This window comes from Barbatula barbatula (genome assembly GCF_947034865.1).
Source record: "Barbatula barbatula genome assembly, chromosome: 9".
Classification (NCBI taxonomy): domain Eukaryota; kingdom Metazoa; phylum Chordata; class Actinopteri; order Cypriniformes; family Nemacheilidae; genus Barbatula; species Barbatula barbatula.
This window is the reverse complement of record NC_136772.1, coordinates 665,397-689,493: the sequence shown is the minus strand read 5'-3', so window position 1 is coordinate 689,493 and position 24,097 is coordinate 665,397. Positions and strand designations below refer to the sequence as shown.

At 39.8% G+C, this 24,097-nt stretch overlaps 2 protein-coding genes across 4 annotated transcripts in view; both read right to left on the bottom strand.

Annotated features, from left to right (window-relative positions):
- Positions 1-474: 474 nt before the first annotated feature.
- cog3 (component of oligomeric golgi complex 3) lies at positions 475-10,072 on the bottom strand. Its single transcript, XM_079464564.1, has 23 exons — positions 9,871-10,072; positions 8,928-9,074; positions 8,111-8,172; positions 7,850-8,015; positions 7,618-7,692; positions 7,446-7,538; positions 6,894-7,019; positions 6,740-6,820; positions 6,573-6,616; positions 6,364-6,490; positions 5,541-5,632; positions 5,307-5,446; positions 5,041-5,201; positions 4,847-4,952; positions 4,651-4,757; positions 4,388-4,477; positions 3,041-3,161; positions 2,741-2,829; positions 2,492-2,626; positions 2,216-2,291; positions 1,985-2,112; positions 1,803-1,901; positions 475-1,612 (listed from the first exon to the last, which is right to left on the bottom strand). Exons 1-23 carry the CDS (start codon positions 10,054-10,056, stop codon positions 1,586-1,588), a joined length of 2,478 nt encoding a protein of 825 aa, XP_079320690.1. The 5' UTR covers positions 10,057-10,072; the 3' UTR covers positions 475-1,585.
- Positions 10,073-10,438: 366 nt separating this feature from the next.
- Positions 10,439-24,097, bottom strand: part of mid1 (midline 1) — a 22,745-nt gene continuing 9,086 nt past the window's right edge. For all 3 annotated transcript variants that reach the window (XM_079465053.1, XM_079465054.1, XM_079465055.1), the window contains exons 2-10: positions 20,482-21,212; positions 17,020-17,115; positions 16,066-16,173; positions 15,109-15,257; positions 14,831-14,958; positions 14,009-14,152; positions 13,012-13,173; positions 12,700-12,907; positions 10,439-12,595 (exon numbers count right to left, since the gene is read on the bottom strand). In XM_079465053.1, the coding sequence (XP_079321179.1) occupies positions 12,247-12,595; positions 12,700-12,907; positions 13,012-13,173; positions 14,009-14,152; positions 14,831-14,958; positions 15,109-15,257; positions 16,066-16,173; positions 17,020-17,115; positions 20,482-21,159 (2,022 nt within the window). In that variant the 5' untranslated portion in view covers positions 21,160-21,212 and the 3' untranslated portion in view covers positions 10,439-12,246. The remainder of the gene's footprint in view (positions 12,596-12,699; positions 12,908-13,011; positions 13,174-14,008; positions 14,153-14,830; positions 14,959-15,108; positions 15,258-16,065; positions 16,174-17,019; positions 17,116-20,481; positions 21,213-24,097) is intronic.

The following is a 24,097-nucleotide window of genomic DNA, read 5'->3' as shown; positions in this document are numbered from 1 at the left end:
TCAGACAAGCCTTCATGAGACACATGATGAAATTAAAGACCCTTCACATGAAATCCTTGTTTTTGTTGTTCTTTGTCTATTTAAGAATGAGACGCAGTTATTTTCTCACTATACTATTAATTATTTATATTATATACTTATATTTTACTATACTATTGCAAACATCAACATCAGAAGCGTGTGTTATTTTTGTTCTGTTGTTGCTGTTCTTTTTCTTTGGATGAAAAGTCAGACAGCGGAGTGGTTATGGAAGAAAAATGCCATTCCATAATGAGATAGAAAAGATTTATATCGGCTCCGCATGCAGCATTCTAATGAAACCTTTAAAAGAGCGCATTTTATCAAGGCTGTTTGATTCTGTCGCATGTGACGACCGGCTCAAATCTCACTTCCAAATCAGCGTTTTCAGTTTCTGATATTAATGCTTGAGAGGTGTGTGTGTGTGTTTCAGAAACCACAATGGAAGACATGAAGCAGAACGTAATAAAACTTAAGCTTTTTACTTGAGTTCAGGTCAGTAAAGTATTTACATGAAGGGATCACATTCAGTCGGGTACAAAATAGAAAAGCATCATTCATGCCAGACAGAAAGCGAATTATATATGAAACTTGACAATTCTTCCCCAATCTTCTTCCGTGTTATGATATGCAGTTATAAAGACGTTTGTCCTGAGAAAACTATCAACGGTTAAACTCCCAAGATATCCAAATGTCCCATGATCAAGAGAAAAATGAAGAAATCTATTTGCCTGATGTTTCTAGTGCATACAGGGAAAAGAAAGGAAAAGTTTACCCTGTCAATATTTACACCCGTCATTCCAAACCCAACGCTGCTTTTGTTTTCGCTAAAATCTATAAAAAGAAAACATCACAACGTCTATTAGGATCCATAAAGACAAAACAAACACTATAAAAGCATGTAAGGTAAGTCTTCGAAAGAGTCACGTGAGACACAAAATACAACTGTAGGTCTTTTCCCGGTACCAATGAGCCATTTATAACCAAACACTGATGATTTTTCAGAGGGAAGTAAAGGACTTTTCCTCTCACAAAACTATTACGTGTATGGAATATAGCGCAAGCTGTTATCTGATGTGTGAGGTTTGGAATGACAAAAATGTTTTGGGAGTAAACTATTCCTATTCATAATCATAATAAATATATCCTGCACATCCTTACCTTTAAAGAGAATCACACATACAGTAACTCATGTCAAGATCTATTCTTTAAACCTTCCACAAGCCTCCTGTTTGTGTGACATCACACCACGGTTGAAGTCTGCTTCTGCTCGTAGCGGTGAATGTAAAGACGAACACCAGCACATCACCATCAGCTGAGATCTCTCCTGCCCTCATATCATTAACATCTGTACAAGTTGATTCAGTACCAAAACCACAACCCAAGAAAATAAGCATCAAGGATCTTGAAACTCTCCAGGCCTCGAATGGGCAGCACACTGTCTTTGGTGAGAAAAGTCAATGACTCGTGTGTCTCATAAACCTTCTTGGAAGTTTAGGACGAGGCCGACACAATGAGCTCGTCTCCCAGCGCGAGTCCAAGGACGGATGAACTTGACAGTCCAGGGCTACTTCACAGACAACAACAAATGTATCTGGATGATGAGAAGAAAAAACTAATTGAACTGTCTGCACTTCAACAATACTTAACCCTGATTGGTCAACACATGCTAAATACACAAAACATTAGCAGATAGGATGTGCTATTAACATCACTTCACATCCTTGAACTTCTGATGTCAGTAAAAAAGAAAAGTTAGCAAATTATAACTTGCAGAACTGCACCTGTTCCATTGAAGGACATGCGATGATCTGCAGGTCCTCACCGCTGTACTCCTCCTGCAGTAACGCATGCAGTCGCTGAAACACCTGCTGTATGTTGTTCTGACAGATCGAGTAGAAATGTTCACGTCATTATTCTGCATCACATGATGATGACATCACAGAAATCATGAAGTGTTACTTACCCTGACCGGCTTGAACAAGATAAACTCCGTGTCTTTATTGGCCAGATATAACGACATGCTCTGTAATGTTTCGGGCACCTTGTTTTTCAGTATCCTATACGTCGCCATCACGACGTCATTAATTTTGGCTACAAGAAAAAACAGAAATGTTACAACTCTCAGGCATTTCACGGTTTTACAAAACAAAGCCGACTGATCTGTGATCGTAACACATTTGTGATCAGGACTCACCGGGTTGAGCCCAGGGCTGCTGGGAGAGATTGTATGTTGGTCCTCCTTGAACGGCCATCGACCTCAGAGCGTCCACCTGTGAAGTGTAGAACCATGATCGGGTTTAAGAGCACGTACATTATTTATTGATGCACTGCATCTGACCCTAGACACAGTACCATCACACTGAACATACAGAAACGGATTCATCTGTCTCTACACCAGCTTTGAAATAAGTGCGTTTAACTCTTGTCGTTCCTCAGGTAGAGAATCTGTGTGTGTGTGTGTGTGTTTCACCTTGGTGAGAAACTCTTCCAGACTGCCAACAAACATCTGTGTGCGCTGCTGGATGAACTGCTCGCATCCAGACTTCAGGTGTCGATCCACATCCTTCTTTGAGTCGATGTAATGCTCTTTAATCTCAGGCGATCCCTGAGGAGAGAGCATTAACACACCATGAATCATTAACGGACTAATGAATCATTCATCAGGAATCAGGTGAGAGAATCAAACTCAATCAGATGAATAAATAAAGGCTTTAATGACCTCCAGTAAAAACTCAAGGATGGCGTTATGACTGTTGAGATGGAAGAATTTGGGCATAGCCATGGGGTTGAACATCTTAAAAGCAGCCTCTGCGAATGAAGCAAAACAGAAATGTTACTCTGCCATCTGGTGTTACATCAGTGACATTACACACAAATCACAGTATGATTTATTCCAAAAAGGACGGATGCTAAATATTATGTAAAGCTTTCCAGATCATAATCTGATTCTGTCTGTAAAATCTCCAGTCGTGATGATCTGATCCCGTCAGTAAAAGACTGAAGTGTGGAGCTCACGCACCTCTGGTCTTCTTCAGGTCCAGAGAAATCTCTTTGATGGCGAAGTCAGCGTGAAAGGGCGCGATCTGTTCTCGCATGATAAGCAGATGTTTGATAAGAAAGAGCTGTCCGTCAATCTGAGTCTGTGGAGGAACACAAGCGTCTGTTTAACAGATTTACTCTCCTGCTGGAGATGATTCACGTCTGTGAACGTGTTCCCATCATCTGACCCGACACCCTTAAACTTCTGCTTCCGCGTTGTGTTTAGATGGTTTAACACAAGGTAAAAATGTGTACAAATAAAAGCTGAGAAGTTTATCATGGATGAAGTGTAAGCCTATGGATGGCGCAGGACCAATTCCTGTTTCAGTTTTCTATTTTACAGAAATAATAAAGTCTTAAAGATAACATTTTCAATCAGTTGTAACTGTTCTGGTTGTGTTTTGTTCTACCATTTGTGTAGTGTTCAAACAAAAGTAAAGTGGTGAAGTGTTTCTGGACCCACATTGTTTACATTCAGCAATATGGTCTGTTACATGTGTAATAACACACACGCATTCACCAGAATACGGTTAAATGACTTACTAAACGGTGATGGTTAGCACAGTGTGATGATTACAATCACTATCTTTTCTTCAATTGGTGCTAATGTAGTCTCTTTAGTTTGTATTACTCAAAAACATCATCAGAAAGATTCTTTTAAAGTAAAACATCCAGTGTTTTCATTTCAGGCGATGTACGAATAACACCCGATTTACCTCCATTTTACTGAAAATCACACTGTTTATAAACGTCTTTATTTCATTCCTATAGAGCTTGTCAATCGACGTCACGGCACTTTGCATGCTTCGGAGGATGTTTACTATCGATTGTTTTGCTTTACAACGACTCTCAACTTACTTTTGCGTACAGTGGTGTGAAGAAAATCAGAGAGGGGGAAATATGAATAAATAGAGTCAAACGGAACAACATTGAACTGAACTCGCCAACAGAAAAGAGCCGTGATACCCAGAATGCAACACGACGTGACGTGTGGTTAAGATTATTCGACACATGGAGGTGGAGCTTAGCTAGTTATATTCTTTCATTTGTCAATTCATTGTTATTTCGACACAGAGGAACAAAATGTTACGCCTCACAAGACCACTGTTTTACATTTGACATATAAACGTACACATGTCTAAGTAATATTAGCTATATCTTATATCAATACTTTAAAACTAACACTATAAGTGGCCCTAAAAAATGAGCTAAGAATTTAACTAATGATCTCAGTGACCCGCCAAATACACATAGTTGTGTGATGTAGTAGCAAAATGAAGCCAGTAAGTATAAATGAGTGTATTTGTGCAGTAAATGTGCACTTCACCTTGTTCTTCTTGATGACATCAGAAGCTTTGAGGAGGGATTGGATGCAGGCTGACAGAGCTTCCTGTGACAGACCCTGAAACACCGCCCTCTACAGGACACAAACAAACATTATTTATCTTTGTAGGGAGAACATTTTGCAACATTTTACCGTGACTTAATGACGACAGAAGCTGTCACGAATGTGGTTTTGGAGTCTAGTGTTCATGCTGTCAGACAGATCATATTCATGCTCAGATGTTTATGACAGGTGATTATACTCACGTCTATACAGCGATAGAGTTTGGACAGACACACTAGAGTTCGTCTCACAGTTGGATACCACATGCCATGCAGATCTGCTGGAGAAACCGTGCTCTGCAATCGAGGATCTACACACGACAAACAAGCTACAGGTGAACATTCAGCAATAAGAAATAAAAGAGACGATACGCAACAAGTCTTCCACAGTCTCACACACCAGAGACCAGAAGCTTCTTGTTATCCGAGTCCTCCAGCTGAACGTCAGAGAAAGAGCTGTTGGACGTTAACTTCATCTGTTCCTCTTTCAGACTCTGAGCGATTTTCTGCAACAGAAGAACATTAACACTCACAAACTCAACTCATCCACAGGCATTTAACATCGTTGGAGACGTTATATAATGATCCGCCCACCTCCATCATCTCCAGTTTGTCAGGGTAGGCCAGATCTCCAGGTGCAGGATTGTATCCGTTGATGTCTGTCTGTATGTAGATGTGTGTCCTGTACACCAGACGCTCCTGCACGTCCTCCAGCATCTGTTTCACCACTGCATCAAACGCTGTCAGCTGGACCACTGAAACAAACCACCAATCAGATATCTAAATCTAGTCTTTTTGGGATTTCTTCACTGTAAATGCATTTGGTCGGATCACGTGTGGAGTGTTTCGGGTTTAAGTACCGCTGTTCTGGACGTGGTCCTCCAACATCTCGTTCTTCAGGATCCCACAGAGCTCAGAGAGCGTCTCCAGATGAACCACGTGAATGATCAGAGGTCTCAGAACATCATACAGAGACAAACAGAGTTTCTCCAGCAGGTCACTGGAACAAATCAGTCTCATGTCAACATTTACACACACATTCCAGATTTTTGCCAAATCTCTGATTTGAGCTTGAAGTTGTTTGCAGGACTCACTCTAGTTTGGATGTGGGTTTAGAGAAGAACTCGTTGTAAAGCTGTTGCTCATCTTGACACACGTGAACCATGAACGAGCATCCACTGCGAACCTGTTACGACATCAGACGTTACCTCAACGACATGACCACAACATCACTGTGTCATTTACAGAAACTCATTTTTTAAATATGCGGATTATTAATGATACTCGGTGTCATGAAAATAATTTCATTCCAATATTATGTTTAAAAATAGGTTTCACACCCCTTAAAGGGACAGTTCATCCATAAATGTTTATACACCATCTGTTTAAATGTCTTTGTTCTGATGAACTCAAGAGAAACTTATTTGCTTCTAACCAAACAGTCCTTGGACCCCATTGACTTATTCAAATAAAGGTTCTTCATTTCTTTCTTAATTCATCATTGTAATCTGATGTTTACTGATCTTTTTAGAAATATGTATGACGAAGCATGGCACCTTCTCTAACTTTCTCTAACTTTTATTTTGAAGGCAAATTCACTAAAGACATGATTGTGACGGATTTATTTCAGAACCAACTGCGGGCAAAATAATCAAAATAATGCTGCTGGCGCGGGTCAGATATCATTGGCCAGTTTTGGCCCACAGGCCGCCTTTTGCCGACCCCTGTTCTATAGGATTTGTATTAAATCTATTATCATTGACTCCAATCGAGAGCTTGTGAATCGGATCGAAACGAACATGAGAATCGATGCCCAGCCTTAGTGTAACCTAAAGAACTGAATCCACCACAGCGGAGACGTCTGACCCCTGGGTTTAGTGACGGATCACTGGTCAGGTGGCACAGAGCGTGACATACCAGAGCGCAGTGGTCTTTGTTGTTCTGGCTGGTCAGGTCTGTCATGGTGGAGTTTATACTGGGTCCCAGCAGAACCTCTCGCTGGTCCAGATAACACTGATGAATCTCATCCAACAGCTGCTGGTACCTGAAAGACACGTTTGAGAATCAGACGTCTGATGTATAACAACAGCAATCTGATGATGTGCTGAAGATCCTCCGTCACTCACTCTGTAATTTTTCCAGAACGCTGCTCAACCTGCTCGATCAGCCTCTGAAACATTCAGAAATATCACATCAACACATGTTTTATTGAGCACTGTGAACTGATGTTGTGTTACAGAAGAAATCCCAGCACCGAGCGAGTAAACAATGACAGAATGTGCTGTTAACTCACTTTGACTTTAGGTGCCGCGGCTCTGAACTTCACGTAGTAGAGAGTGAAGGCATTGTCTACGTTTGGAGCGCCCAGCGGGTCCTGTTCGAAATGACATTCAACACATGAACACACTACACAAACAGCTGCAAAGCTTCCGGTTATTGAGACGTACCCTCTTTGTGAGCTGAGCGGTGAGATTCTGCAGGGTGTTGACCGTGTGACTCTTCATTAGATGCATGGCTTTAGACAGGCACTGCTTGAATTTGGTCAGATAGACTGGATAGTCTTTAAAACTGGGCTGAAAAAACATGATGAGAAATGCCAGGTCATCTGATGAGTTGAGCATAATGTTACAGGAGATACATTACTGCAAGAAATACTTCACACAGACTCAACCTAAAACCATATGTTTATAATGTTATACCATATATATACAGTGTTATGTAGGGCTGTGCAATATTGAGGAAAAATGTGAAATGCGATAGCATGCTAAATAATGCGATATTCGATATGCAATACGATATTTCTATCATGCCCAACTAACAGCCGCTTGCCAGATAGATACTATACTATCAGCATCCACCTAAAACTTAGACCATACAGAACTTTTCGAATAGATAATTTAATCGCAAACCATCATGATATGCATATTGCCACATGCACATGTGCGATATTTCAATAATTTCACGTGTGTATTGTACAAAGTGTGAAAATGTTTGCTTACATGTGATGAAACATATTCTACACATTCGTCTAACTTGGAAAGCATGGGAATAAAACCCTCGCTGTTCACAGATAACGTCGGGGAATTCAGTTTCTGCAGAGAAAGAAACTGAGATTAGAACAGAGACGTCGCACCAGACAAACAGATTGTCAATACTGTAGCAAAGCTTTACCGTGTTTATATTCTCCAGTTCATTAAAATATGAAACTTTCTCTTGGATGCTGCTCGCCAGATCCACCAGCTCTGACTGAGACGGCAGAGAGAGAGAAATCCCATAAGTGTACTTCATTTATCCGAACAATTTCTTGACAGTGAAAAGTGAAGGTCACAGATACTGTAGTGCATGTTGGGAAGACAGAAGAGGTTTGTGTTATGTTTATATTGAGCATTTGATGGTAATGTACCTGTTCCTTCAGCAGCTGTTCACAGGCCTCATGCAGCGTTCCTGTTTTAGTGGACACAAAGAGATACTGCTTCTGAAGAGAATCCAGATGCTCCAGAGCAACGTTCACATCCGTCAGGATCGCATCACACTGCTGCTGATAACTGTACAACACGTCCCGCGTCTTCCTGTCAGGTACAACACAATTCACAATTTGACGTTCACTGCAAACGGTTACAACAAACATGAATGTGTTATGTTGTTAATCGTCTCAAAAACACACCTGTACTTAGCAGCTTCATCTTGATCCATATGGGCCTGGAGCTTTGAGAACCAGGAGAAAAACTGCCAAACAGATTATGTCATTAGTCACAAGACAACGTCGTTCATCACATACAACTAAACACACAAACTTAGGCCGCGTTTACACGATGAAAAACATCGGATCCAAGAAAAAAACGCTGTAGTATGCACGCCAGGCCAGTGGATGGCGATGTTGTTGTGTGAAGCAACAGAACGTGCCTTAGCACATACACAGCTATAAGGCAAACGTGCTGGTTGACGTGTATGTGCGTTTAAAGTCTGGGGAAGGTAAATCGTGCGTCTCCGCTGGTCTTATTAGTGAAGCGTTAATACATAGTCCACCAGAGAGAGCTCACAGTACAGGAAGCCGCCATATTGTTTTGGCTGTAGCCTACTCGCGCGTCTGTGCTCGTAATGTGCATTCGCATGACGTCATCATCTTCAGAAAGTTCCGTCTTGCAGTTTACATGGAAACGAAAACAGCGGCGTATTCAAAAAGATGCACTTTGAGACCCGTGAGTGTGGTTTTCAGTCCCCTAAAACGCCGTTTCCGTGTTAACACACATCTTAAACACATACAATGTTTTTGTAAACTAAACCAAAACAGTTGTTGTAATAAACGTGGTGTCGTGGTAGTTTGAATTGAAGCCACGACAAACATTGAACGTGAATCATTGAAAACGGCACTGAGCATGTTGGGATTGTGAAGAGTATTTAAACACCCAAAATGACATTCATCTTGATGTTAAATTTGAAGAATGAAACTCTCAACTAGACGAAATCCACAAATGTTAGACCTGTTGTGCCGTCTGGATCCTCTCGTTCTGCAGGTCCAGCATCTGAAAGCCGTGCAGAAGAACCTCCTCCGTGGACTCGGGGAGCGTGGCGGTGAAAGATGACCGCAGGGAGCGAGAGGTCAGACTGCAGATGTCCTCGATGGGCAGCTGAAGACACAATCACAACACTATTAACCATCTTCAATCTCAAGCCATCCAACACAGATGATGATCTGTCGCAATGGGCTGAACGGTGAGTTTCTTAAAGGGACAGTTCACCCAACAATTCTCAATGAGGGATGAGAGCGGTTTGGTTACTCACATTCTTCCAAATATCTTCCTTTGTGTTTAGCAAAACAATGAAACGTTTACAGGTTTTACTGGGGGTGAGTAAACGAAGACAGAAGTTTCATTTTGAGGCGACTGTCCCTTTAAATGAGTTTCGTGAGGTTGTGACTGAAATTGCAGTGTAGTGACGTCAATAACAAACACATTTAAAAAAACAAGCGTCATTTATTTTTTATTTCAAAATGAGTCTGGCAATCATATACTGTTCATAATTAATGTATTATTATTATTATTATTATATATTTATTCAACGTAATGTAATAAGAACAGACGAAGTTGAATCTGCATGCGTTCATAACATTTTGAACAGTTAACATGAATTATTTGAGTAAAAAGATGTTCAGCTGAACAAAAGTGTGTCAAGTGTAAGAGTAATACACGCTCGTGTGGTTTTGTTCATAAAAGGTTGTTGTCGTTTACATACAGTATCAGACATCTGATGTCATACGTGGCACGTTAAGACATCGACATGATGTGAGATTTTAAGGATCATACGGTGTTTATAAAGCACTTCGACGAGGCTCGAGATGTTGAAGTAAACAGTCGGTGTTCTGTGAGTGTGTGTTGATTCAAGTCATCTGATGTTAGCTCGGCAGCTACAGCTCACTTCACTCACCTCAGGCGGGATCGGAGACTCTTCTGCGGCTGCGCGGATCTCGAGGATCGAGTCCGTCTGTTTGTCGGTTAACGGCGCCATCGGTTCGGTTCGACAGTCCCAGTGAGACAGTTTCTCCCGAGTTTCCTTCTCGGTGAGCTCTGAGAGACACTGCTCTGTGGACGACGCCATCATTGCCAACAACATTCGACGTCATCACTACAGAAGCTGCTTCCGGGTTGGGCGGAGTCGAGCCGGAGACAACCAATCAACAAAGCGGTTTTACAAACGACGCAAAGGGAAGTATGAAGTAGAGCAAACGTGTCATAATATGTTATATATATTTAATTGGATTTAATTGGATTTGTATTATGCCGGACTATATAAAGAAGATGTGTTGTGAAGAAATATATAAATAGGGACAATTTGTTTAGTTTCTTTACGAGGTCATGTGATCGCATAGTGAGATATGATATGCGTGACATCACCACTGGGTGGTGCCATTGTTTCACTAACAAAAATGGCGGCCCGCAAACGAAAAAGGTCAAACTACACTAACAAATAATAACAAAACAAACGACACTAATATGAGTAAAACATTTCATTTTATTTAATACAAATAAATCTGTTTTTGCCAAAGAGATCTCGAGATGCTGCAATGACAAGCTTCTTTTGCCTTTTAAGGAACTTAATTTATAAAAGACATCATTATTGTGTTTGACAATCATTATATTTAGAGACAAGCAATCACAAATAATGGGACAAACTATTTTATTATTTAATACCAGGGCATTATTCACAATTCAGAAAATAAAAATGGATTACGAGACATTAAAACAAACCTTTAAAACACATTTGAAATGAACTTTAAAAGGAAATGAAAATCTATGAGCTCATGCGTAAAGTGCAGTAAATGTGCTATTTAATCTGCAAAACCTATGAATCATTTCTAACAAAGTAATGAATTTCTTATATTATCGAGTTGTGAGTGAAAGCTCTATTCAGCAAAAATCTGTGACAATAAAACATCTCGATGACAAAGGGAAGATTTTCACAGATCTGACATTTATACATAATCAGGCTTTGGCATTTTTATTCCATGTGTCATGACAAGCACAGCAATGTAATGGAACAATGAAAATTAAACCAAACAAAAAGGGTCAAATAGTATGTCTGAGTTTCCTTAGGTCAAAGGTTAGATAGAAAAAGTGCACATACAATATATGGCTGTGTTCAGAATGGCACACCATCATGACACTACACACCTACTGTCTACTATGTTATATAGAGTAAGTATAACAGTATGGTTATATAGTGCACAATATGCAAATTTGATATATGCATAGAATATCCAGACGACCATTTACATTTGCAAAAATGCACAGTGCTTGGAATTCTGGACCCCACAATGCATTGTGCTTGACTCTGCATGTGACATTAACTGCGATCAATTTCTTTTCTTGATTGGATGGCTAAGACAAACATATTAAGAAACTTTAATATGCGAAACATTACACAGGATCACTTTTTACTACTAGCAAAGTATGTTTTTGTGCAAGAATGCTTTGTTTCACATTCCATTTATCAAACAAAACTAAAGGCATTACACAGTACCCAGTATTCAGTAAAGTTAGTGTTCCATTCTGAACAGAGCCGATGTCTCAGCAAGAGCGCTTTGTTTCATGCTAATATTGAGAAAACACTGAAATAAATGAGGAGAGTGCAGATGACTCGTTGGACTGCAAAGAATCTGTTTGTACTCAGTTTATGATGTTCTAATAAAAACCCTTTAAAACGCGCACATAAAGTGACACAAGGTGCATGACATAAATAATTCTGTTCAGACGACATCAAAGGTTTGATTCAAGGTGCTTGATTCTGGAATGTAAGTGAAGCACACGATATTTTCTTGGATTCACACCAGGAGTGATTATGGAGTCTTTTTACACCTCAGATTTTGCTATCAGATTATTTACAGCACGTCAAAGACCTCACGTGAGATTTAGTTCAGATGAATACATCCATCACAGTGTGACTGCGGATTCATAACGTATAAAAATGTCACTGATTGTCAATCTAGCCACACGTGTGACATTTTAAAAGGTGAATATTTGTGAAGCATTGACTGGACTTCAGATCTGCATGTGTCACATGACCAGTTTATAAAGAATGTGTTTATATTAAAAATCCACTGATCAAGAGCGAACATTGACAAAAAAGCATTTCAGACTATCTCATAGTCCTACGTTACTTTTATTCTAAAAGCACTAAAAAGATGAAGTCACTTTTATCCACTACTGTTTGTGGTTTTCGGGGCAATGATTGATTGACAGGTGAGTAGGCGGTCCTTCGAGATGCACTGACTGATGTTAACTCCAGGTGTGAGGGCGCGTCTCTTCATTCCTGAGGGTCACTGACCTCCAGATGGTCAGGTATGGGCAGACCCGTGAGAACGGTCAAGCACTTGTTCCACACGCTGAAGACGGGACAGATGGGCTGAGAGAAGGCGATGTCGAATGTGTGCAGGTGTTGCGTGCCAGCGGCGTCATAGAAAGCCAATGATCCGGTGTCGTAGTCCAGCAGAACGCCCAGACGACGCATGTGAGGAGACGGCTCCACCGGAAACTCTTTGCCGTTATGCCTCACGGCCCACGAGGTGTTGCAGCGACCCAGCACCCACGACGTGGAATCTTTGCCCACCCATCCGTGTTTGGGGGCTGACTTGTAGGCAATGCCAATAGCAAACCTTGACCAATTAGAGAAGTGGGTGTTGTCATGTACATGCATTTTTAAACTGATTAAGATTGAATTTGACTTTATAGAATAAAAAAAAACAGTGCATGATTTTACCATGTGCTTCCTCCGATCAGGACCTCCCAGTAGTGACGTCCACTGTCGATGTAGACGTTTCCAGTGACTCCATAGTTCCCAGAGCTGCCGAAGCGGTCTTGTGCGTGACTCTTCATGGACGAGGCCTCGTCCCGTTCGACGGTCAGATTGTCATGTGACACCTTTAACTTCCTGTGTGCCGACTTGGGGTCCAGTTTAAATGGCTGACCTGCATTCACAAACAGATCCATTAACAGTGTCTGGGGATAATAAAGACGTGTTTCTCTTCTTCAGGTGACTGCTCAGATGTGACAGACGGGACAGTGAACTCACTGTTTGTCTTGAGTTTGCCGGGCGGGCTGCTGCGACTCCCGGCCTGGTTCATGGCTTTCACGATGAAGATGTATCTGGTTCCGCTCTGCAGGCCGTGAACTGTGTAATGGTTCTGTTTGATGTTGGGCACGATCATCCAGCTCTCCATGGAGTTACAAAGACCTGCAGCACCACAAATAAACATTATTTATTGTAGGACTGGGAACACTGGAAAAAAGGATGCATCTACATTTTTAAAGTGGCAAGCATGTTGAAAATATGTGATACATTTTATAAATGTATTAAAAATGATGATGAAAAAAACATGATTTAATAATGTTAATATTCATTTTGATAATTTTAGGATAATTATAATAATAATTGTAATCATTTAACAATAATATGATTTTAAATGTATAACATCACAACATATTTTAGTAATCATTTATTATATAGAATAAAATAGAAATATTTTTTCCAAAGACACTTTTATCCAATTTATATATTTAATCTACAATTTATATATATTTTTTAAATATCAACATATGTGGGGATTTAACATATAACCCTTATGTTTCTAAAGCAACGCGTCCCTCAATTGAGCTACAAAAAAACCTTATATTTGAATAAATATAATTGATCATTTAAGCTCTTACATGACATTAGAAAATTCTCCTCTAAAAACAGCATACTGTTTGAGTTATTAAATATTAAAGTGTATTTTCATTTATCGGTGAACTGCAGCATTCTTGTAAGTATGTGGTGACCTTGTTCAATCAGTAAGTCTTTGTGTCTTCAGCGGTCCTCTCATCTACATTCATTAAACACACAAACCAGATTTACAATAAATCTGCTCAATGAACCGGACGACGCGTTTAAAACGGTACTGCAGAGAAGATGTTTTTGTTTTTAGTCAGACTAGGCCTCTAATCTGATCGCGGCACAAATGCATTTGATTTCTCTCTCAGGGATCAGTTTGGGTCCAGACTGGAACTGGATTCTCTCTCAGTGGACTTACTGAGGAGGTTGGCCTGGCCGGTGCTGATGGTGTACTGCAGCTCATATGATACGATGCTGAATTCATCCTCTGAGGTCCAGTGGACAGTGATGGTGTCATGAGACGCAGTGCAGAGCTCCTCGCGGATGGTGGGCGCGTTTGGAGCTGTGACAAAATAAATATTCCAGAAACGTTTTAGTGACAGGCAGTGATGTAACTGGACGACTCAAGGCTTCTTAAAACATCTGAAGAACACAAACACATTATCTTAGCGCTTGCATTGCACGCTGAACATGATTTATGTGCGTACGGAATTTCTGTCGGGCACGTTTCAGAACACAGTAACACAGAGTCGAGCTAGAAGCGTTGGAGGGAAGACACATGTTTAAACTGTTCTCCAAAAGAAATACAAAAAAGCTTTGTAAGTAAAAGAAACCACAGTGACTTTGCCTTCTCAAACCCACCGTCTGAATCATTTCACCGCTTCGTCGTATTGACATGAGCCGTGCTAATAATCATTGACACCACATCCTGAGGGAATCAGAGGCGTCTGGAGATGCGCTCCACTTATAAATCTGGTGTAATGTTTACTACGCTTTGCTCCGATGATCTTAGAGCGATGATTAACCAAAGTTATCCTAAATGATTTTCTGCATTCCAAACTATTTGGTTTGATCTTGTGCTCGCTCTTATCTTGGTAAATTGTGGACATGACGTATGGAGCATCAACGTCACAGAAATCAGACTTCCATCAGTACCGTTTGTAAAATAGATTAATAAACAACTGTCACCAGCACTACCGTGATGATAAACTTTGAGAAGATAATGCAGATCATGTCCGACCTGTGAGATAATCCAGACACTCCAGCATCTTCTTCTCTCTGGAGAAGTCCAGCGCGAATGCGTCAAACGTGTCGTTCAGGTTTATCTCCGGTATCAGGACCTGAGAGGATGCTGTTGCCATGGAGACTCTACAATCACATTTTGGATACACACAGGATAACTACAAAGATCATGCTTTTTATAATCATTCTTAATTTACTCAAATAGTCTATGCCACAACTATAACAATGATAAAACAGAATAACTGTTGTTGGGTTGTTTTCATCAGAAGTCCACACCTCTCAGCGATGCTCTTGGCCGTCTGTAGGAAGCGCGCGTGATCGGTTTCTTTCAGAGTCTGATCGGCTTGAGTTATTAGAGATGATGATCTTTCCAAGAACTGTTTACAGTTAGCGATCTGTTGAGCTAGCTTTCTCAAGCGCACCACCTGCAAATAAACACAAGTTCACAAACATAGCAGACGACAAACTACTCACAAATCACATCTTCTCTCACAATTACAGCACAATATTTTTTAATGGAAATGAAATTTATACCAACGGAAACATTTCTTACGTTCTTTATAGTTATAGTATGTGTAAGTTATTATATAGTAATTAATAGTCGATTTAGACAAACACATTTGAATCAAAAAGGTTTTTAAGATCATGTGAGACATAAATTCTGTGAAGTGTTTCGCTGGAGTATAAGTGGCCTTTGACATTGATATGCCGTCAGGAAGGAAACAGTGTTTCCTCTCAGCACAACTCTAAAAGTCTTTGTTTCGTTCCTATCGCAGGATAACTCAACATGTACGGTACATTCACAACGCTTCTCATTTACTTTGAATGGGTGACGTCATGCGTTGCTGAACTGAATTGTGGGTCCGTCAGTGTCGCTTCACTGGCGTTGCTCGCTGCAAGAAGTTGAACATCTCAACTTTTCAAGCACCAGCGCAGGCGTCAGACAAACAGATCGCCTTATGCAAATAACATAGAACAATTTGATTGGTTGTCACCATGACGATCACACCGGCCACGCTTCAGACACGCCCTCCCTCAAGCGTTAAAGTCCCGTGTTAAACAGGCGTAACTTAATTACCAAACCCTCTCGCTCAATGTGACAAGTGAAATCACTTTATATCAACATGTGTGTACAATTAATTTCTTCATGTATCTATAACATTTGAAATGATAGAATATGTATCCTGGTGTTTATTTTATTATAATGTGCAATAGTGGTAGATAATACGGTACCTTTCCTTCTCGTATCTTGGTGCTGATAATTTGTCTTCTCTGCTGTACGATGTTTATGAGAATGTCACACTCCTCTACCAGTTTATTCTCCTGATGAGATGCGTTATGCTAAAATCAAAACAAATCGAAGAATGAAGAAAATAACACAAATGGGGACATATGACATGAACAATTTACCCAATATCTAACCCTGTGATCAAATAATAAGGTCTGATACTGTACGTCCGCAGTAAAAGACTGCACACATCACCTTAAGTGACTAGAACAAAACTGCAGATTATATCATTTAATGAACAGGTACATTTAGCATGAAAAATGCACATATATTATCTGAGTTCAGTAATGACATCATTGATTTTGTTTATCATAAAAAACTCTGTTTGTGTTATGATCTTTGTGTATTGTACATGTGCTGTTAATGGTATTTTACTGAGTTGCTTATGGGAACTTGACAAATACATTTTAGACAGAAGTTGAGAAATAAATAACAATAAAGATAAATCTTGCTTATATTATTTTATATTATAAATATAGAAAATCTGAAATAATATATTTTTAACAGTTTATTTTCCAAATTTGTGTCTGTTATTTGTTAATGTATGTTATTATTATTTGTCTTCTTATTTCTTTTAGTTTCCTGCTCAACATCAGGCAAATTGACTGCCAATGAAAATAAGCCCTTTCGGTTAACTTGGTTATATTGTTTTAATGTTGAATAATGTACCTAGTCTCTTTCAAAATCAATATATAAATAAATGGTGATGAAACTGAGTTATTATTACCGTTTTAACTGGAATAAATAATTGTTCCATAAAGTAATATAACTGAAGGCTGTCAAAGGTTCATTTAATCACATAGAAGTATATAAAATTTCATTTAGCAATTAATTATAAAGAATATATCAAACACAAAAAGACACGACTCATATTTAAATTCAGCAATCTGTGGCTTTACCTCCACATGTTGACACGTCTGGATCAACTTTCCCATCAGGTTTTCCAGCTCATTGTTTCTCTTGATCAGATTGCTGAGGTTGGAATCCAACATGTGCTGAAAAAAAAGCAACAAACCCACAAGATTACCAAAACATCACTTTATAATGTCAGTACAGCACACCTGCAGAAGAGCTAAACACAAAATATCCTACATCCATCATGATGTTTGAAGAGGCCGGTGGCTTGAGCTCGTCTGTTCAAAGAACAGATTTTCCAGACTGATGCTTATATCAAACGTCACGTGACAGACCCCACGGCCCTCCAGCGCTCAACCCACAGAGAGAGGAGGGCGATATGGAGTCTGAGTCGGATTAGGAATTATAAAAGCAGATTAAGTCCATCTCCCGCTTGTGTCTCCATTAGAAATGCTGCTATTTTCATTCAAATAATTTTAAGAAAAATATGGACATGCCTTATTTTGTACATCTCTCTTTTGCTTTAATGACAGCAGAAGAAAACCTGATGATCCGTGATCTCCAGCGTGACTCGAGAATCTTCCACACAGCATCTTTTGTGCTTCAGTGGAACCCGAGGAAATCTTTTGTATGAAGTTGCGTAACACGGTCCGTCACTAACTCACATATTTCATAAGTGACCTAGAAATAACCATGAAATAAATATTTCCTCTTTATTTTCTATCAACGTCTTTATGCGAAAAATACAAATGGCAAGAACGTCATTGTTGTCTCAGACTTTTGGATCCCAGTGTACAGTATTGTATTGTTTGACCAACAGCAATCTATAGACTAGTATTCCAGATCTATGATATTTTCAAATACATACTGAATATCTACTGTATATTACAAGCTATAAAGACAAAATGTGCATTATGCTGTGATGAGGCTGTTGACATTTTTATCAAAGGAATAAATGGCTCAGAATAATCCAGAATAATCATAAAGATCTTTTATAATCTGGCCAGTGAATAGGATTTGCAGTATGATTTATTTGTAGTCAAATCAAATGAAAGCGCACGCATGTTAAACAGGACTGTATGAGTTCACGCGTTGATAAGCGACCGCAGTGAACACGCAGCACGTGTGCGGATGCTATAAATAGAAGATGAGATGAAAATCAGGTTCTCCGCTGGATCTGCGATTTGGCACAAAATACATCCCAGATTAATTTTTCAGATGAAACTGTCCATGTTTGTAGCTGGGATGCAAATAAAACATGTAAAACAAAATCCTCTTCATTTGAAAACATGAAGATTATGGACAAAGGTTATTGAGGAACAAAAAGCACACCTTAAAGGTGTGGTGCAACGGTGTGTCATGCATTCTGACCTCTTTATAATGTTAAACGTGATGTCTGCTCATGCTTAACATGGTCAACTTGTCAAAAAACTGGACGTATGAGTTCAGCTGTGTTGTTTGTTCGCTGCATTTGGGTGATGAATGTTATATAAACGGTGGATATAACGCTGGATTTGGAGTTGGTTTGAAACTGATAGATGGAGCGGCGGTCCCAGATGTGCTCCCACAGAAATAATCGTACAGCTGTATCTGTCTTTTATAAACGTGATCAAACTAAAAACTCTGTAGGATGCGATACTATTCTGTAAGTACTCAAGATTAACACGAGTTACACAGAAACTGTCTGAGTTTAAAACTTTAAGCATCTTTAAAGCACACAAACGCTTTTTAATAAATCTCCACTCTTAGTTTCAGGAAAACAGACCAGTAACAGTGATGACATCATCCTGCACTGCACATATATCTGTCTAATAAAACATAACGCCCCGCCCCCTCCTATAAAGTACTGACAAGAGGAAAAACTTTCATCTGTCACATAAACTACAGGCTATTGGCTATTTTAAAAAGCCATTTCATGAGGTTTGAAGTGCTTGGTTCTGCACTGAAATAGAGGCTTTTATCCTCTTAACTAAATCATTTATATCGTCCATGTTCAGGTGTTAAAAGCCAAAGAGAAGTGGAGAGAGAACAAGAGCTCCTATTGTTAGCACAGATCAGATTCTCTGAGAAACTCTGAGATCATCCACATCCAGAAAACACAACCGGAGGTGTTGATGCTACTTTCAACATCATTTGTGTGGCAGTCTTTAAAATGGTTTAATGTTTACTCATTCAAGTGGTTTCTATTGCAGATCTCATGATATCACTGCAGTGAAAGTGAATAAAATCTGCTTTCACAGTTGAAACGTCTGACAAAGCATCTGTGTGTAATCTGATCGCTGGAAATGATGACGGTGATGTCAGACATTTCCAGCGTTCTGATTCTCTCAGGAAGGAAAGGGGTCTTTCCAAGCCAAAGGTGCCGAACTAAACACACCGTCCAGCCAGAGGAAAACGCCTGGCTTCCTATTTCACTCCTTCTCTATGATTTTTCGATCATATTGTCTGGTCTTTAAAATGTTATGCTTTCACAGAAAGGAAAAACACGTTTAGCGTGTGTGCGTGCTCCCAAATCAACCACAGTTCTTTGATTGAGCGCTCTGTAAGATTCATTTACTGTATATTATGTTGACTTGACAATCCAGCATACTTTATATTTTCTGTCTAGCCAGAAAAGCTTTTTTTCTGTCAGAAAACCTTATGCTTAACATGCTCAACTTGTTAAAAAATTAGTTGGACATATGACGTAGCATTTCTGTGTTCCATACCCACCGCCAGAACTCCAACTTGTTTCAGAAAGTTTTTTTATAATTCTGGATCCCTGTGTCGTCAAAGGGATCCTATTTGTTTGATTGGCCAATCTTCTGGAAAAGCACGGCAAGACGAAAGAAAGAGCCGCCCGCTTACCACCATTATCTGCGCTGAAACTGATAGATGGAGTGGTCCCAGCGCTAAAAGATGACGGACATGAACTGCACGCGATAAGTCAAACTAAGTCATAGGTCTGTGTTTTGTTGGCAATCGGCGTGAACGTGCGTAATGTAGAAAACACGAAGGGATTAATGTGATGATGTGTTGTGTGCTCGTGCTGTAGTTCCATCCCACTTTCCCCACTTGTCCCGCCTCCAGCAGCTCTTGTTTTTCCGTAAATAATCGTACAGCTCTCTTTTATGATCTTTGGTCAGTGGTCTTCTGAGGTGAATATATCTTGACAGGATTATTTTGATATTTTATACTTACAAACAAGACAAAACAAAAATTATTTTTTTCTGCTGCATGAGACCTTTTAATATCACAGGTTTCATTTTGTAGCCCGTAATCCAGAGAAAAAGAACCAAATTCTGCTGAAACCATGAAATAACTAAAGCCTGTATAAATCCATAATGATTTTTTTCACCGTGACATTATTCTTGTTTCAACTCTTATTACTGTAATGCATCTGGACATTTTGGGGGATTGCCATTAACCTTGAAGGTCATTCTTATCTGAAACTCGTTACTGTAATTGACGTTTTCCAGCCCCTCTTACCGTGGTAAAGTCATTTGAACTCTCGAAGCGTCTCTTACCTTCAGCTTGTCAAATCTCTCTCCTAACGCCGACACTTTATGATCGCGGTGATGTCCCACCAGCTTACATAGAGAGCAGATGAGCTGCTCGTCGGTGACGCAGTACATGTTGACCTTCTCCTCGCTGTGATCGGGACAGGCCAGACCTCTGAGACGTGAGTCCGGTACCGGCTCGGTCAGCCGGTGGCCCGTGAACGGCTTCTTGTTTGGGTGCGTCGCCCGAAGACATTCCTGACAGTACGACACCTCGCAAGTGACACAAGTCTTTACTGCGTCCTGCGGCGGGTCCTGCTCGCAGAACTGACACTGGACCGGCTCGCACGGTGAACTCATGGCTGTGCCCTCATCCAGGTTGCGCTGTGGGGTGCAGCGGCGGGTTTCGTTCGGGGAGTTGGGTCCGCTCAGTGAGGCCTTCTGGAAGCGGTCGATGATGTTCTGCAGAGTGACGTTGCGCTTCAGTCCGTCTAGGCCCTGCTGGTCGAGGGTGATGACATAGCGGCAGGTGGGACACTGGAACGCGGAGAAGGGTTTGGGGGACTCGTCCAGCGACGTGCAGTGGGACACCAGGATGCGGTGAGCGCAGTTGAAGCACAGACTGTGAGCGCACGGCAGCAGAAGAGGATCTTCAAAAAGCTCCAGACAGATTGGGCAGGTCAACTCCGACTCAAGTGTGTCCATCTTCAGTGAAACAATGGCGACGTCAGCGAAATCCAGGGAAGCCGTTTGGCCGTCTACAGACACATGAGAGACAGAAGAAAATAAGAAAAGCATTCTTCATTATTGTGGGGTGAAACTGAGCACCTTGGTTAAAAAATGAAAAGAAAAAAATCTTAAGAAGTTAAGATTTGCGTCGTACTGCTCCTAGTCATTTTGATGTTCAAAGGTTGAAACTATACAGGTGGAAATGCTTTGAATAGATATTATATATGTAAAACCATATACACCCTATGCAATTAGAGTCTATGCAGAATTATATTTAATATAAAAAATCCAACACAATAACATATACACACATAGACTTTCCACCACAGATATAAAAGGGCTTGTAAACTAGTGATGCACAATAAATTATCGGCCATATCGGAATCGGCCGATGAATGGTCATTTTTAATCTTATCGGTATCGGCTGATAATAAAAACGTAGGCAGATATATTATTGCCGATAAATAAAAAATTATTTCCTCTGATTAAACTTCTTCAGCTGCACGCTGCTCACAGTGAAAGTACAGTACATTTAGATACTGTATATCGGCTATCGACTTCCAATGTTAAAAATATTATCGGTTAAGATTATCGGCCCAAAATGTACATATCGGTGCATCCCTATTTCATTATACCATGGTCTGTTTGAATACTGGATTCTGATTGGCTGGAGGGTGTGCATAAAAACCCTTTAACTCACGGGTAGCCCCCTGTCAGTTTGATTACCTTTGACGAAATAACATAAATAAGTCATTTTCACCGGTTTGATCTAAAATTACACTGTAAACATCAACAGCTTTAACTTGGCAAATGACCATGGTATAAGCGGGATAATCCACAGCTAGCCGTGCATTAAAGGATTTAACACTGGCTTCGCAGCAGGTGGCCTTCACGTCATGTGTTAAAACCCTTTAACGCACGGCTAGCTGTGGATTATCCCTTACTTAACCCATTTTCATAATTATTGCGATGATGGCACACGCCAACTTTAAGATATACCTTTAAGATATACTGTCACAGTTCTTTAACCCTTGTACGGTGTCCATGTTTTTATGTTCACAGGTTCTGGCGGATCAATACAGCAATAAAACAAATAGAGACATTTAGTCCATTCCAATTACAAGCAACATAGACAGCAAACCGTATAGGCCAATACAAGCGATGTTTGTCCTTTAGATGTGACTGTCTGATAGTCTATATTTACGGAAAAAGTGCTTTTTAAAATCAATGATTTGGGTGAAAAACATGCTTAAGCATAAATGTCTGAGGCATCTGAAGTGTTTAACATGATTTTGTTAGTAAACCAATATAAATGTGTCCCACAGACCTGAACATCACACAAATGGTTAATATGACTTTATGACCAACCAAACCTCAATCTGAAGATTAAAAAATTTAACTGAACATGAAGATCTGACAAACATTCTAGAAATTGTCCACAAGATTAAATGAAATTAGAATACATTTAAATATAAATGAATGGCATATTAACACACAAAGAGTTTTACAGATAAAGTGTATTATAGTGAACGTTCTCATTGGTTTGACAGCTCATTGGAGCAGAAGGCTTTGGCCATAACTGCAGCGAGTACACTGAAGCTTTGTTTGTGACGGGACAGATGCGATCAGACAGACTCCGTCCATCAGGATTAATCTGCTGAATTCTCTCCATTCACTCATTACGTGTGAAAAGATGAAGTTCATTACCGACAGCCTTTGAAGATAAATGAACGTACAGTAATCGCTGCTGACACGTCCGCTGAGAAAGTGCTTCACAAAGCCATCAGGAAACAAAAGGCCAACTGTTTCACATTAATAATAAAATAAAATTTAATCTAACGCCAACACGCTTTACATCAATAGGGTCGTGTTCGTTAACATAGTTATTTTATAACATTAAAGGGATAGTTTTCCATCATTTGCTCAGTCTTATGTCATTCCAAACCCGCATGAGTTTCTTCCTCGTACAGAACTCAAGAGAAGATATTAAGAAGAATGATGATAATCAAACAACACTGAACTCCATTGACTTCCATTGTATGAATACAAAACCACCGTTTCCTTAAAAGATCTTCTGTTGTGTTTTACAGATAAAAGAGTCGCATAGAAATTTACAAACAGATGAAAGAGGAATTGTGAACTGGCCCTTTAAGAAAGATTATTTATTATTCATTGTTAGTTCAAGTTTGCTAATGTATTTACTGATGTTAACAAGTACATCTGATTGCAAAGTGTTACTGACTATGATCATATCAGCTTTCTTTCGTCAGAAACACAGCAGCCTAAAACAAAACAAAATCTTGCTTAATGTCACTGCATTCAACATTTCCACCAGATTACCATACGCCCGGATAACAAATGCAAACAAACACATGATACGGAAGCAAACTATACTCTTCTGACCCATATTTGTAAGGACTCCAGTCACATAACTCATAATGTTCGTGGATGTATGATGATGATGTCACTTCCCCTGGGGCTTCAAACATGAACACATGTACAGTACACTGGAGCTGTTTGGAAACACTGTGTGTTGAGAACATGATATGAGCTTTTGTAAGTTTAACATATCAAATGATATTCAACACAGCCTTAAATGATTCAAATAAGTTCCTGGTTATAGGCTATTTCTTGAAGTTTAACATAATCATGTTGTGTCTGTTGACATGGACATTGAGAGGTTTCCAGTATGTAACCTACAAACCAGGATAAATGTTTAACCAAAATAAACCTCCGAGAGCAACAAACCAGATAATCTTTCATAGACTAGTGCACAGGCTACAGAATCGACTTTGACAGAACAAACACGCCACAGAAAATAACTTTAAACACAAATAAATGAATCAAGCCCCACAAAAACACTTGTTCACATCAGTCGTCATCTATTAAAACTGATGCATGGAAACAGGTTCAC

Excerpts from the sequence above, each read along its gene's own strand:
- cog3 (XM_079464564.1), bottom strand. The coding sequence starts at position 10,056 with ATGTTGTTGGCAATGATGGCGTCGTCCACAGAGCAGTGTCTCTCAGAG. Across the intron at positions 9,075-9,870 it reads AGTCTCCGATCCCGCCTGAG|CTGCCCATCGAGGACATCTG; the intron begins GTGAGTGAAGTG and ends TTGTGTCTTCAG. Across the intron at positions 1,613-1,802 it reads CATGTCCTTCAATGGAACAG|ATACATTTGTTGTTGTCTGT; the intron begins GTGCAGTTCTGC and ends CTCATCATCCAG.